The sequence below is a fragment of the Rhizophagus irregularis genome, chromosome 3 (genome assembly GCF_026210795.1).
Source record: "Rhizophagus irregularis chromosome 3, complete sequence".
In the NCBI taxonomy this organism is placed as follows: domain Eukaryota; kingdom Fungi; phylum Glomeromycota; class Glomeromycetes; order Glomerales; family Glomeraceae; genus Rhizophagus; species Rhizophagus irregularis.
This window is the reverse complement of record NC_089431.1, coordinates 4,333,659-4,349,108: the sequence shown is the minus strand read 5'-3', so window position 1 is coordinate 4,349,108 and position 15,450 is coordinate 4,333,659. Positions and strand designations below refer to the sequence as shown.

The 15,450-nt window shown below is 28.7% G+C and overlaps 4 protein-coding genes across 4 annotated transcripts; 2 read left to right on the top strand and 2 right to left on the bottom strand.

Annotated features, from left to right (window-relative positions):
- Nucleotides 1–1,709: 1,709 nt before the first annotated feature.
- On the top strand, nucleotides 1,710–3,492 carry OCT59_021070 (uncharacterized protein; the record flags this gene model as incomplete). Its single annotated transcript, XM_066149605.1, has 6 exons — nucleotides 1,710–2,177; nucleotides 2,246–2,381; nucleotides 2,733–3,122; nucleotides 3,199–3,237; nucleotides 3,309–3,362; nucleotides 3,446–3,492. 6 exons carry the CDS (start codon nucleotides 1,710–1,712, stop codon nucleotides 3,490–3,492), a joined length of 1,134 nt encoding a protein of 377 aa, XP_065990494.1.
- A 3,197-nt stretch (nucleotides 3,493–6,689) lies between these two features.
- OCT59_021069 (uncharacterized protein) lies at nucleotides 6,690–7,805 on the bottom strand. The gene is made up of 3 exons (XM_025319910.2): nucleotides 7,496–7,805; nucleotides 7,149–7,431; nucleotides 6,690–7,064 (listed from the first exon to the last, which is right to left on the bottom strand). Exons 1-3 carry the CDS (start codon nucleotides 7,762–7,764, stop codon nucleotides 6,873–6,875), a joined length of 744 nt encoding a protein of 247 aa, XP_025172589.1. The 5' UTR covers nucleotides 7,765–7,805; the 3' UTR covers nucleotides 6,690–6,872.
- A 1,765-nt stretch (nucleotides 7,806–9,570) lies between these two features.
- On the top strand, nucleotides 9,571–10,082 carry OCT59_021068 (uncharacterized protein; the record flags this gene model as incomplete). The annotated part of the gene is made up of 2 exons (XM_025311356.1): nucleotides 9,571–9,775; nucleotides 9,844–10,082. The coding sequence occupies 2 exons, from the start codon at nucleotides 9,571–9,573 to the stop codon at nucleotides 10,080–10,082; spliced, it is 444 nt and encodes a 147-aa protein (XP_025172588.1).
- A 3,614-nt stretch (nucleotides 10,083–13,696) lies between these two features.
- Nucleotides 13,697–15,125, bottom strand: OCT59_021067 (uncharacterized protein; the record flags this gene model as incomplete). The annotated part of the gene is made up of 5 exons (XM_066149604.1): nucleotides 13,697–13,947; nucleotides 14,412–14,633; nucleotides 14,703–14,864; nucleotides 14,975–15,062; nucleotides 15,114–15,125. The coding sequence occupies 5 exons, from the start codon at nucleotides 15,123–15,125 to the stop codon at nucleotides 13,697–13,699; spliced, it is 735 nt and encodes a 244-aa protein (XP_065990493.1).
- Between the last annotated feature and the right edge of the window lie 325 nt (nucleotides 15,126–15,450).

Below are 15,450 nucleotides of genomic sequence, written 5' to 3'. Positions count from 1 at the left end.
AACCATTGTTAATCCCGAAGTAATGGTTAAATTATGGAATCTGTAATTTAAGAAACGTAGGTTCAGTTCCTGGGATGAGCGAATAATTTGGGAATTACACGAACATCCATCACCTCGCGCGCATAGTCCTTCGGACTAATAAGCTAAATTAAAATAATACTTTATTGTCACTATTCGATTTAGAATAAATAATATACGACAAAACATTTAATTTTCGTAAAAAAAGATCAATTACTGTTAGTAGTATATTTATGAATAATTTACGAATTTCGTATATTGTATTTGATGATTAAGTAATAAATCTTATTTGCCCAATTATATTGTAATGATGTTTATTGCTTTGATTATTTTCATTTTCTCGTTTAAATGGAAATCGAAGACTTATTTTACCAACAAATACATTGCGTCGTGAAAATCATGATATTCCACAGAGACTCCGTGAAATAATTGGTTTTTATCTCACGGTATCCGTACCATAAAGCCTTTTAATAAATATACTTATTTTGATAGACTTTTTTATTCCAATATTGATAGACTTTTACCCATCTTTTTAAATAAACACCACCCGTGAGAATATCAATATCCGCAACCAATTTAGTGAAATATCAAATATAATTTACTACTAATACTAAATAATTCACAGCCTTAGACGCTAATTATATAAAATACATAAAATTATCTTGCTCTTATCTTCTAATTTAAGACTTTTTTATCTATCTCTAGTATAAAATTCATGTAGAAGTTTAAAAAAAATTTCAATAGTAAGACGTGGCTATAATAATTAATTATAAATTAAAACCATAACCAATTTATTGCTACATTTAATAAACATTTAGTAATAAATGATAAATATATCAATTCTAATTTGGGTTAATTTTTTTATTTCCTATTTAATTTAACACTTGATATATATCGGGATAAAAAAAAATTTTTTTTGAAATAATTATACTTTTAGTTTTGATACTACTGATAATTTGGCACGTTCAATCGAAGTAAATTTAACAAATAATTTTATCAAAAATTAAGTATTTCGTTCAAGAATAAAAATAAATTCTAGTAAACATAATAAACATAATTTTCATTTTTTATTAAATAATTATATGTGACTTTTTGTGGTAATATCTTCAAGCTTTATAATTTTATTCCTGTTTCATTCTTTTATCAGTAACTTTGCAAAACCAGAATAAGTCCTTGACTTACTTTTAAATGGACACTTTTAGCTTTCTCAATCTTTGATTACGTCATAACATGTTCCTGTTCATTATTAATCCATTATTTTTAGTCTCGTAAGTCATAAATCATTGTATTGACACAAAAAATTTCTCGTCTTAATATTTTTATTATGAATTAATGCTCCACTTACTAATAATGAGAAGAGCAGTTTTAAAAAGATTTTTTTTAAAAGATAATTTCGTCAGTAATAATTCACGTGTTTACAATGATTATCGTAGAATATTTCTAAAAATATAATCTCATTCAGCTGTGCCGCATATGCAGTTACGCAGCATCATGTGTGACTATAGAATTCTTTGCATATAGAATTCTCGCCAGTATTTCTTAGAAAGTTGTATTCCCATCAATAACTTCTAGAAATTGTGTATAGAATTCGAAAAAAAGAATTCCCTTGTTTAAATTATTAAATTTAAAAAAGTATATATTAGACAGCAGTTTTCCTTGATTCAATTAATTATTTTTATAAAAAAAAAAACATGGAACAACCAACAAACTATAAACATAAAATTGACTCGAACAATACATTTTTAATTCAACCAACACAACCCATTGTTAAATCAAAATATAAAAAAAGTAAATGTCCCGAATGTAATAAAAGAAGGAAACCTTTAGATGAAAGTCATCAGATTTGTCACGTTTGTTACAAAATAAAGATGGCATATAATTACGGTTTAAGCGGAAATAAAATTATTGATGATTTTATCAGATATACACAAATTAATCTTGTTAATAAAAACGGGAAAATGGAATATGTTCCTTACGAACAATTTAAAAATATAGAATTTATTGCTGAAGGAGGTTTTAGTAAAATTTATAAAGCTACTTGGATTGATGGCCCAGTTATTAGTTATAAATGTAAAAAAGTTATTCGTTCCGAAAATTATACAGTTGTCCTCAAAAAAATTAATGATTCTAAAAACATCACATCTAAGGAGTTGAACGAGGTATAGTACATAGTATGCTATTTTAATCCATTAATGATATTAATAAATAATAAGCTTCTTCATTTTAGCTCAAGGTGTTTTATGACTTTTCTTCAAGAGCTAGTAATAGTTTATTTAAATCGGCCAATGTTGGCGTATATTTTGGAGTTACTCAAGATCCTAATTCTCAAGATATCATGATTATCATGCCATATTATGATTCAGGTGATTTGATACATTACATCACTAAAGATTTTTTTAATATTAATTGGAGTACAAAGCGGGATAACTTAATGAGTATAGCACGTGGACTTAAAGAAATACATGAATTAAACATTATTCATAGGGATTTTCACAGTGGAAATATTTTTTTTAATAGAAAAAGAAATAAATTTTTTTATAAGGAGGTACTAGTAGGTGATCTTGGTATAAGTAAATCTGCAACTGAATCTGGAGATGATAATGAGAATTATGGTATTATTCCTTATATGGCTCCAGAGATTTTTCAAAGACAAAAATATAATAAAGCTTCAGATATATATAGTTTTGGAATGATTATGTGGGAGTTGATGACAGGTAGAAGACCTTTTTGGGATCGAAATCATGATACAGAACTTATTATTGATATTTGTGATGGTTTACGACCACCAATTGTCACAAATGCACCTGAAGGTTATATTGAATTGATGAAAGAATGCTGGCATTCTGATCCAAGTAAAAGACCGACAGCTAATCATATATATAACAAACTTTGCAATATAACGGGTGTTAGAACTGAAATCATAGAATCATCAGATATTGGACCTGTTCCAAAAAATAATCCAGGTGCCATTTATAAGAGTAGACCTTTAAGTGCCATGATTAGTTCTGCAATGTCTTTAAGGAGTTCAAAAAGTCAATCTATTAATTTAGAAAAATTAAAAAGAAGAGTTGAAGATGATTTAATTGAAGATAATAATGAATATGGTATGATATTTGTCGATTGCAAATAAATGTAATTAGTTGATAAACTTCAGTAAATCATTGTCTACTAATTATTTAGGTCGAAGTATTAAAAGAGAAAAATTATATAAAAGTGAAGGTAATTACTTTTTCGTAAATATATATCAAATTCATGATTTAATTTAATAAAATTGTTTATATATTCTTTAGATTATCTTACAAAAGAAATCGACTTAGATATTGATGTGAATTTTGATAATAATGGTATGAAAACATATTTTTATTTATTCTGTAAATGAAAACCCTTAGTTAAATATTGCAAACCTAATTTCTTTATTCAAATGTAGGGTATATTACCAATGAAATTGATTTTGATATTGATACTCTAAAATAGTTTAAATTATCAAAATTTATAAAAGTAATTTTTCTTTTTAAATTTTAAATACACTATTAATAATTGGTTGTATAACATCAAGTATTATGGCAAATTCATTTATTATTTGTAGTCATTTAAATTTATATCATAGTATATATTTATTTATTTTTCGGTTTTTTTGGGTTATTGATTTTTTATTGTGTCTTTTTCTTTCAAAATTTTTCTTTATCATATTTAAAGAACTAAATATAATTTATAACTCATTATCATTATTCCAATAATCAGTGAAAATTTTGATGATTAGATATTACGAAATTTCTTCATAAATACACAATGAACTAAATGGGTCAAATCAAAAGCTTTATTAATAATTCTCATTTTACAACGTAATTTGTATGATTGGACACCGTTAAAAAGTAAAGGAATTATTTGCATCCGAGTACATCTTTATTTAAAGATTATATCAAATGAATCCACATTCCGATATTATCCAAGAATTTATTTGTAATTTTCCAATAAACTTTGAAGAAATTATTGACCTCTAATATAAATAACAAAATTTTCCAATATTAAAGGAAAAATGCTAAAATCTTTACATACAATTCAATTCATCTATATACAATATGTTTTAAATTTATTATAATCTAATCCACTTTGATATTGATTTGTGGTCTTTACCAACTTCATAGTAATATCATAATATTTGAGTGAGCTTTGTGATACTTTAATATCACATTATTGCTGGAACAATTTCCTATGGTTGCAACATCGTTGTTAGTAAATATTAAATAAAAGATTAATATTTTTGAAAAAAAAGTAAAAAGTTTCACATCCATTTCATTTGTACTATATATGCCCTATGAAAAAAAATCATCCAATTTTTGTACAATATTTGTTCAAGTCCGTGTGGAAATTGTACAATTATTGCAGATTTTTGGATAAAAATAGCTATGAAGCTTTTCAAAGCATATTAAAAGTATGCAATTTTTGTACAACTTAAATTTAAGATATAGAAAATGTTCAATTTTTGTGTGATTTTTATACAACTTAAATTTAGGATACAGAAAACATTCAATTTTTGTACAATAAAAATTGTGATTATTGTACAACTTGAAAATAGACTTAAATTTAGGATACAGAAAGCAATTTTTGGGTAATCCTACTATACTACTTTCCATCTTACCTGTATGGTTACATTTGACCACTTTTAGGGTCGAATAGACCACTTTTAACCATTACAAATAGATTTTCCTAAGTAAAGTGATTTATGCAGTAAGGTTACATAAAATTCAACTGCATATTTGCTTATAAATGGGCATCTTCTGGACCCATTGGTGAAATTTTTGTATCATCTTGTAACTAAAAAAAAGTCAAAAACTTTTTATTAGGTTACACAATTAGTTCTGACCGGAATTATAATTTGGCCAGAATTATGCGGTAAAAATCAACTCTTAAAATTATATATGTTGATCACGTGATCTGATCGTCAAAATAAATATGACGACGCGAAATGTTTTTGTTTATGTTTTTTTTAACCTTTTAACTTTTCTTCAACTTTCTTTTAAAATATCAGGTAAGAAAAACTCGTGTTCTTTATCTTTTTATTTTCCTAACTTTTTACATTTTAATGTTACTAACTTGCTTTCTTCACTAACTTCATACTTTTTTTTATTACTAATACTAATAATTTACTTTTTAACACTACTAATTTGCTTTCTTCACTAACTTCATACTTTTTTATTACTAACACTAATAATTTATTAGTACTTTTTAACACTACTAATTTGCTTTCTTCACTAACTTCATACTTTTTTATTTAATACTAATAATTTACTTACACTAATAATTTACTTTCTTCTTTGATAATACTAATTTACTTTCATGTTACTAACATACTTTATTTTATTTTATTTTCTTACAAATTTTTATATTTATGATTATATCAAATTTAGTATTTTATTTATGAAATATTGTGTATATTTTTTATATTTTAAGTCAATAAAAAAAATTCATAATTTCACTTTATAAATTGCCTGTTATTACTGTAAAATTTAACCTATAATTCCTAAAATATGGCCTAAAAAAATTTGGCTCAAAAATCACACAATAATTGTATAAATTCAGGTCAAAAATAGGATAATTATTGAATGAATTACCATGCAATAATTGTGTGATTTATTGCAATTTTTAGCACAATTATTGTATGGTCAAATATACAGAAATCGTAGTGAATTTAATTGAATGATTTTTCAACAAAAATCACACAGACTTTTTTCATAGGGATGTAATAGAACGTTTCTTCTCATGTTAGACTATTTTTAATTTCAAATGAAACCTTTTTAAAATTATTACTTTTAAATTATTACTTTTATTATTTCCTTTTAATAATTGCTATATACTTTAATATTTAAATATTTCTTTTAATATTATTTTAATAACTTTTTCATTTTACTCATTAAATATACATATTAAGGCTTCTGCTCTTATTATTTCCTGCAAAGACTTTGGAATTGTAAGTCGTCAGTTGTGTGATTATTTAATATATTTAAAAATAAATATATTACAAAAAAGTTAATCATATTTAATGATTATGTATTACCTAAATAGCAACCAGTTCCCACTGATGATAATTTTTCTTTGACTTTAATTATTTTTTTAAGTGGATTTGAAAGTCTGCACCTAATAGTATATAAATAAAAATTCAATAAAACTTTTAAATTAATCATAAAAATTCGATCCTGTCCAATTAAATTTAATTAAAGTTAACATCAATGCTTGCTTATGTTTGTAATATTAATCGTAAATAAAAAAAAAATGTTACGACTGGTCTTTTCGATCTTATCGCGAGAGCCTAACGTATTTATATGTGGCGCAGGTTGATGATGTATTGCAGAAAAAATGAGATCGTAGAAAAAAAGATAAAAAGTTATCTTTTAGATTTAGTCGCAAAAAATAATTACGTAATAAATTCATTAATTACTGTTTGTACGAAAAAAATACAATATTGCATTTAAATATTAAAAAACGTATATAAATATTAAAATACGCACACTTTCACTACAGAATATACTGTATACATATTGCGTTAAATTTCGCGGATTTAACCTTTGACAACGTTAAAAAATATGAACTCTCATGCATTTAAATAATATTTTTCTTTTTTTTAAAAAAAAATATGAAAATTAGAGCCAGTATTTACTTGAAAAATTAAATATTTGAAATTTGACCAAAGATATTTTAATGATTCATTGTAAAAAATATAAAATAGTTAAAAAAAAAAGGAAAAATAAATAAACAACTTATTTTTAGTTATTTATTCATTCATTTCTCGTTTATTTTTTTTATTTATTTTCATTATTATTCATTTTTTTTTTAAAAAAAAAACAAAAGGCCAGTCTTTAATATTTAACACCAACATTTTCAGCAAAAAATTTGATAGAGATTTCAAAAACTTCATCAACCCTTTTTTTAATTAATTCATCATTAAGATTTCCACGAGAACCTGCAAATCCATGTTTCATATCATTAAATCGGTTTTGAATATTCTTATCAGCGAATGGTTTATCTTTCATAGCATCAATAAAAGGTTGCTAAATCAATAAAAACATTTTTTTAGTAAAAATAAAAATAAAAACAAAATAAAAAATTAAAATGAGATTATTTATTAAACTCACGCTATCAACATCTCCGGCTGCAGGTAAGAATGCAATAGGACATTGAGATTTTTCAAATTTTTCTGGTGGTTGAATTCCAGGAGCATAATGGATTAAAACACAAGCATCAAAATCTTTAATTGAACAAAGAACTGAACCAAGAATTCCACCCCAACAAAATCCTGTAAATCCAAAATTTTCAACACCATATTCTGAACGAAAATATTCAATAACTTTTAAAGTATCCTCTACGTTTTTTTCCGTTGGATAATTCTCCTTGAGAAACTTGATTATACCTTGAAGTCTACACATTTTAAAAGTTGTATTAAATTATAAAAAAAAATTAAATAGAAATATTATATATTTACCCTCCTTCAAAAGATTCACTTGTTTGTCCACGAAAATAATCTGGAAGTAAAGCAAGAAACCCAGCTTTCGCTAAAATATCACAATATTGTTTTAGATTTGGATGAAATCCGTAAATATCGTAAGAAACAATGATTGCTTTTTTGAAAGGTTTCGATTTATTTTCTGGTATTGAAACATAAACATCAAAATCGGCAACTTTCACTGTATTTCCAATAGGTTCATAATCACTTTTAACTGGAGGAATATCATGACAAGTTATTTCCGACATGATTTTAACTATTATAATAGTTGAAAGAAAATTTTTTAATCCACGATCACGGTCGATTATTAATAATAAAATTTTTGTATCAACTTTGTGCGACAAAATTTTTAAAACCTTATTAAAATCCGTTAATTGGGATCAACATAGTTTAATTCGGTAAAACCTTTGTTAATTTACTATATGGGGTAACATATTTCCGATAAGTGAAATAATCTCTTTTTTTTTGTGTTATTGCACAACGTAAAGTGGTTTTTTTTCTTTTTTTTTAAAAAAAAATCCACCATCATTTAAATAAACTTGTATTGAATATATTAAACGGATGTGAATTTATAATAAACTGCCAAGGAATTATCTTGTCATGAAAGGTTAGTTTATTCCAGTTTTTTGGGGTTGATCAAAAAAATGTTTCACACACACTTTTAAGCAAATATTCAATTCAGTACATACAAACCACGAAGAATTTTCGAATTTTTTTTTTTTTCCAAGAAAAATCTTCACCTACTTACATTAATAATTATTTTTTTTATTATTGCAATTTTCTTATGTAGTGAACAAAAAAATTTTTTTTTCTCGACGATTAAAATTATTGACACTTACTGTATCTAGTTAAGTGAATTTGTAAATCAAGATTAATAATGGATACACAGCCCCAAAAAACTTTTTTTTTTTGCTTACAAAAATCTGATATCATGGTGGGACATAACATAATCCATCTATACGAAAAAACGTTTCGGCACGTGTCTTCTTCATGTGATAGAGATAGAACATGTGATACATGGGAGGAAATATTTAAACTTTACAAATATAAAAACGCTTTCCATGGTATCCCGTACTTAAAACCTAACGCAAGAATAGATGAATCTGCGTATATTAGATGGACCTCTTGTAATTTTCTCCATTCAGGACCTTGGCAATCTCATAGAGATACTCTTCTCTTTAATAGCATAGATGTTTCCATTTATTTTCATGATTTCTCTCATATTAATAGATTAATTCGTCCTATTTAGTTCTTTTTTTTTTATTTTTTCTCTCCTCTTAGCCTTTATACACACCAGGGTGGCGCTGTCGTTGTGGCGGTTTTGTTTACGTTTTGATTTGAATTACTTTAGACTTACTTATAGTTTGTTCCTGTTCATTTTAAACCGAAACTTTTTATTTCTTTTATTGAATGAATGAAAATAAACAATAATATTATAGTAAAAAATTCTCAAAGTAGTAGAAAAGTGGGCGTTTTGAAGCAAAAATTTTTTTGCTTATATGATTACATATCACATGATTACTCCTCTCCTGCGCTGCGGGGAGTTCTCATTTTTGACTCCATAATTTTTTCCGCTTATATGACTACATATCATATGATCTGCGGGGACTACATATCTATTGTGTGACTTTGATATAAAAAAAATGAAAGCCCCTTTTTGCAGTGTTGCCACTGGCATCCCGCCCTCTCACTCATCTGCTTTCATATTATAATATCATTTCCAATTAGTTAATAATTTTCACCGCCGATCGCATAACCTGTATATGATTTCACCCACTCAAAAAAACCAAGTCGCTGAGATAAATTATAATATCTATATACTATTAATATATATTGGATACCAATATATACACGATTACTCATTACATGCCAAAATCGAAATAAATCGAAATTTTTAGTCAAATCTTCACTTCAAATCGAAATAATATTTACAGGTTCCTGGTCATGTGAGATCGATTCATTACAAATCAGAATAATTGCACTTGAGTCGTGTTACATTAAATTCTGTTAAAACCCATCAAAATGACATCACATCACTACTTAAACTCTTAAATATGTCAGAGTCTCAATTTCCACGGTCTCTTTTTCCTCAATTTACCGAAGAAGATTTTAAAGAAGCAAGTGAGAATTTTAAGAGTTACGTGAATTGGACGGAATATGATAAGTGGGTTGAGGCCGGATGTCCGTATGAAGAGCACGACGAAATACTTATGAATCTGAATCTCGAACATAATGGATCTTCTCAAACAAGATCAACTGGTAAGTCTATCTACTATCATTTTCATGTGTATGTTTGGTTAGCCATACTTATAAAATTCTTTTTTAAGGAACCCGACGACATGTTAACGGAAAAAGAGAATACATAAATGAAATTCGCCCTAACGGAAATTCCAGGAAGACAAATCATAAAGTCGGGAAAACAAGCAATGCAACTCCTTCCAATGAAGGAACCAAAATTGCCGTTTGTAAGAAAAGTGAACATTGTAATCAAGGCTCTGGACCAAACAACGTTCTCAACATTAACAGGGTACACGAATCAAATGCTCCTAGATCTACAAAAGGATGATATTCTTAATAAAGTAATCGGCCGTGACGTTATTGAAATAATTAGAGTGTTTAAATTTAATAAAACAAGTGGTCGAATGGAGCTAACTGGATCGAATATTGGCGCATTTAATATCGTACCTAAGGAACTATATATGTACACTATGATCTTGCCACATAATCATTACTCGATGTTAAGACATATAGAAGGAAGGTGGTTTAGGGATTTAGCATATTTTTTAATCATGATTCCTATGCACATTTTCTTAACGTATTCTTTATTAATATTTCTAACAAACCCTAAAGAATTATAATATTTTTTATTATCATAACGCAGTATATATAATTTTTTTTTATACAAATAATAAAGTAAAGACTCGTTTTTACTTTGCTGTATATTTTGTCATGTGACGTAGCGAGTGTGCGACATGTATGTTATTATTTTTCGTACAGAACTTGATATGTACAGTACAATTCTTCAGAAATATCTTGTCAAGATGATTGGTGATCTTTGAATGGTGTTTGACCTTATTAATGTAGAGTAAACGTTGGTCGATTTCCGTGACGAAATCATGTTCCATTCAAGACATATACAGTATAAGGTGAGGCACTGGTTAATGATCCTTTTATCCGCTTTGTACATAATTTATCGAAACTAATAAAATTTAAGCAATTTTACCTCTATACAAAATCAAATCAAAAATTCATGGTCATACTCTTAAATATGAAAATTGTGATCTCCAGCATATGTCCCACGCTTTGAACTAAATAATGGGCTCCCATTAGTCTACACGTTCTTATCCACATATTTAGTTTATTTTTTATTTCCACAAATTCATTGAATTACACGAATTCCTATCATTTCTGCTTTTTTTTTTCTTGTGAACGTAATAAAATCTAATAAATTGATAAACTCATATTTTTTATCATTACCGAATTTATAGAATTCCTTGATTCTAGGAATACATATAGTTCTCTGAATTCTAAGATTTTTTTTTCATGTGTCTGCTGTTGAGTACTCTTTAGATAAATGAGTAACTTGTTATTTCCATCTTTCCACACATACTACGCAACACAACTTAATCAGCTTCCATGTTCTATTAAAAATGATATATGGCGACGTCTCACAACTCGGAAATACTGTATCCGCTAACGATAGAAGAGGCGAGTGGTATTCGTCTTGAAGTGGAAGAATTGTTGAATCGGGGGTAGCTAATTACGCAAAGAAAAAGAAAAAGGATCGTCAGCGACTGAAAACAACAGCTAATACGACCCAGGTATGGATTGATACTTTTAACAGGTTAGTTTTATTCGAACAATCTTTTCCTGAACGAGAAAAAGATATAACTGACCATGAAAATCTGTTGCATCAACATGAAAAAAAATATGTGGAGAAATTGGAACAAGCAAAATTAGAAATTCAGAAAACAATAACCAATCAAGTTTCTTAGTGCTGAATCTCAAACGTTTTCAAGATGAACATAAAAAATTTGTAGATGACTTACGTTCATTAAAGAAAAAATTGGAGGATCAATATAATAACAAAATGTAACGCATTGCACCTCATGAAGCCTCCATAAGCAAATCCATAGAAGAGAAAGACAAAAAAATCACTTTTTCTAAGAAGCTTATTCAGGAGACAAGAAAAACTCTTACATCTGCGGAAAAGTCTATTGCTACTGTATGTTTGAAAACAACAATCAGAGATATTATCTCCGCAAGGGAAGTAATAATTATTACTCTCTACGATTTATTTATTACTTTTGTTCCTAGTCAAGCAAATGATAGTACTATAGAACCGAAAAAATATAGCACTGTCTATGAGTGAGATAGATGGAACAATTTGCGAAGTGATATTGAAACTGACTAGGGATGGCAACGGTCGGTCATGGTCGGTCATCGGTCGGTCATAACCGGTCAAGAACCTTTGACCGACCGACCGACCGTTTGACCGACCGGTCTGACCGACCGGTTAACCGACTGTTTGACCGACTGGTTAACCGATCCTGAAAACGTTTGCGAAACGTAATTTAATTGAAATACTTAATAAAAAACGTTTTCGCAACGTTTTCTATTAAAATAATTAAAAAAACGTTTGCGAAACATTTTTTTTATTAAATTACGTTTCACAAATGTTTTCAGGATTGTCGGTCAAACGGTCGGCTAACCGGTCGGTCAGACCGGTCGGTCAAACGGTTTGTCAGAGGTCTTTGACCGACCGATATCGGTCACGGACCGGTCATAACCGGTTAATGACCGTGACCGTTGCCATCCCTAAAACTGACACAGAATTCGAAAAAAATATACTTTGGAAGATAATCGTTCAGTTCCTACAATAATGAATTAGAAAAATTACATAAAGATGCTATTAAAGCAACTTTCATTGTCTGAAGAGTGCTTTCCGGAGGAACTTCTTAGTTTAACTAATTTATTGTTGCGAGGCATTTTCTTTTGGGTTTGGCCTAGAAATAGCCCTGCTCTGCTGAAATAAGTCACATTTCTTTAGCAATAATTAGACCATATTCAAGAGCTAGTTTAAGTTGCATTTCAAGTACTTTAAGCTCTGCTCAGAACATTCTAAGCATTTTTTTAAATTTTGCTTACGAAACTTATTCTCCATAGTAATCACTTCTCTTTGGACTTGGTAAATCAAAAAAAGGATAATTATGATCTTGCCATTATAATTTACTGTGAACTCGCCCTTCATTATAGGTTCCCATCCAGCCTGATGTTGCCAAGGTACGCCCAATATTAATAATGATTTGTCTTTTCCGTTCTTATCCTTTTCTGTTTTAACAACCAGAAAACCATCTCTAAATGTATTTCGTTTTCCCTTGGCCAATAGTTATAGGTAGGTCATAGATAAGATAGGGATGCCAACGGTCAGTTTCGGTTTTAAAACCGTGGTTTTCAGCTGAAACTGAACTGACTGCAAAACTGACCGATAAAACCGAATTGCTGCAAATTGAATGAACTAATGCTAGAAAGTGTTAATTATAATTTTATTTGATAATATTCCTTAAAGTTTTAATTTTTTTACAATAATAATGTCAATTTTGCGAATTTTTTCAGCGGAATGAAAAATCATGTGATCAACGTATAAAAGATAAATTTTCTTATTATTTCAAAAATAAGAATACTATATATATATATATATAAACACCAAAATCACTGAAACCAAACCGTAACCAAATCGGTAAAACCCGGTTATAATCGGTTATAACTGAACTTTTGACATCCCTAGTCATAGATTGTCCCTACGGTTTTCGCCAAACTAGCAATACCTGTTATTTTATGAGAGCCATTTTTATCTATCGCTTCTTGGAAATATTCTGTGAAATGATTGAAGAATCTGATCCTGTGTCAATCACAGATAAGACGAAAAGTAGTAGAGTAATGCCAGTGTGTTGAGTAAAGTATTGTGATATTTAGCGGTGTGTAACATAAAGGGTGTGAACCATACTCAAGTGATGAATAGACACCCGGCCAAACTGCTGGGCTGAGCTTGGGCCGAGGTGTTTATTTATCACTTGAGTATAATGTCCCATCCACGTTATACTCTACTCAACACTTCCACCATATTCTACTACTATTCGTATCACTCATCAATCACCGCATATAAGATAATTTCTGTGTCTATTTTGCAACAAATCGAAGCCACATCATTTGGAGCCTTAGGATAGCATATGACTGAACTTTACATAATTGTGTCTTATGCAATTGGGAATCTCCTGATCCTTTATAATTTGACGATTGTGCCTTTTGATATGCCTTGATTGCGTGATTTAGTGCTAGATTATTCTGTCTCAATCCTATAGGTTGCCGTTTGTATCTGGCGTCCCCACCAAATACTAGATCAACAGCATGCGTATTTTCTGGTAATTGACCTGTAATTGATAACAAATAAACAAAATATCATATACTTCTGTGACTTGTTTCTATATCTAGGACCCAGAAATATATATAGGGGTCAGGTGATGAAAAAAATTTTTACTACGAGCTGTACGCCTTTTTTCAGGGCCAGAATTACGATAATGTCAGTCAGTTACTATAATAGGAAATAAAATTCTGACTGGAATTATCAAAAATTATCTAAAAAAGGAAAGATTTTCATGATTTAACCTGACCCTTTTATATATATTTCTGGGTCCTCCATATCTTTTCTTTCTCTTCAGGAAAGTAGTTTAGGATATATTGCTCTAAAAGCATGTCTTTTGTGCTAATATATTCTTTGTTGAGATGGAGGAAAATTTCTTGCACAATTTCTTAGGATATTGTGCGACTAATGATCTCGAAATATATCTTAACGTTAATATCCTTTTTTGGTTTCGAGAAATAACTACTCCGTTACCATTCTTAACTCCGTTGTTATTCTTAACTCCATTGTCTTTGGTTTTACTTCGTGAGCCTTGCTCAGTTTTTTTCTTGGTAGATTTCTTTTTTGTTACTTCTTTAACCTCCTTACCATTCTTTTTCACGCTCTTTTTTTTTAACTTTATTGCATCTGTAAGGTTCATTATCCTCGCTATTAGAAGATGTCTCTGTCTCACAGTCTGTCTCATATTCTGTTTCGCTGTCAACATCGCGTGAGCCCAAATAACAACTTTACTATCTGAATCAGAATTTGATTCTTATGTCTCACTTCCTTCAGTTATACTTTCCTCATTTGAAGAATCATAAGTTTGTGCTAATAGAAGACCTGAACAGTGGCGTTTTGTTTTACTTGTCTTTTTACTAGCTTTTTTAGTGGAATATGTCCTTCTATATAGTTTCTTTTGTAATACTCGTATAAATGTCTCATGACCTAATTTTTCGATTTCTTGTTCGATAAACTTAAAGAGTTCACATCCCTTGGTGAACTATTGGGATAACCTAAACGTTCTGCAATAATTTCTAATGCCAAAAAAGCCTCACCGCTACTTATAACTGGTTTCTTTTGTCTTGATGAAATACGTTTTTCTACAATTCGACTAATATGATCATCTTCCGTATAAGTTTTTGGCTATTTATAAGATAATTTAGGTGGTTGTGGATAGGGGTTATATTTTCTTACATATTCAAGCATTTCTCTGCTTCAGCTAATGCTTTTTCAATATTATCCAGTGTGTCATTGTATTTGCCATCATCCGAAGATTATACTAGTTCATGGGATTTAATCCACGAATAAATTGCTGGTCATTTATAATCTCAGCGACCTTACAATTTTATTAATTTTTATTGCGAATTCACTGTCATATTCCCTTACTTGTGTAAGTTGACCAAAATGAGCTAATTGGTTTTTCCAAAATTTTACTATAGTTTTATTATTTTTCGTGTTCAATCGTAGTATAGAAGTACCTAAGCCTGTAAAGTTGCTTACCAATCCAATCTTAATATCAGGTGCAATTATA

Excerpts from the sequence above, each read along its gene's own strand:
- OCT59_021069 (XM_025319910.2), bottom strand. The coding sequence starts at position 7,764 with ATGTCGGAAATAACTTGTCATGATATTCCTCCAGTTAAAAGTGATTAT. Across the intron at positions 7,432-7,495 it reads AGTGAATCTTTTGAAGGAGG|ACTTCAAGGTATAATCAAGT; the intron begins GTAAATATATAA and ends TAAAATGTGTAG. Across the intron at positions 7,065-7,148 it reads CAGCCGGAGATGTTGATAGC|CAACCTTTTATTGATGCTAT; the intron begins GTGAGTTTAATA and ends TTATTGATTTAG.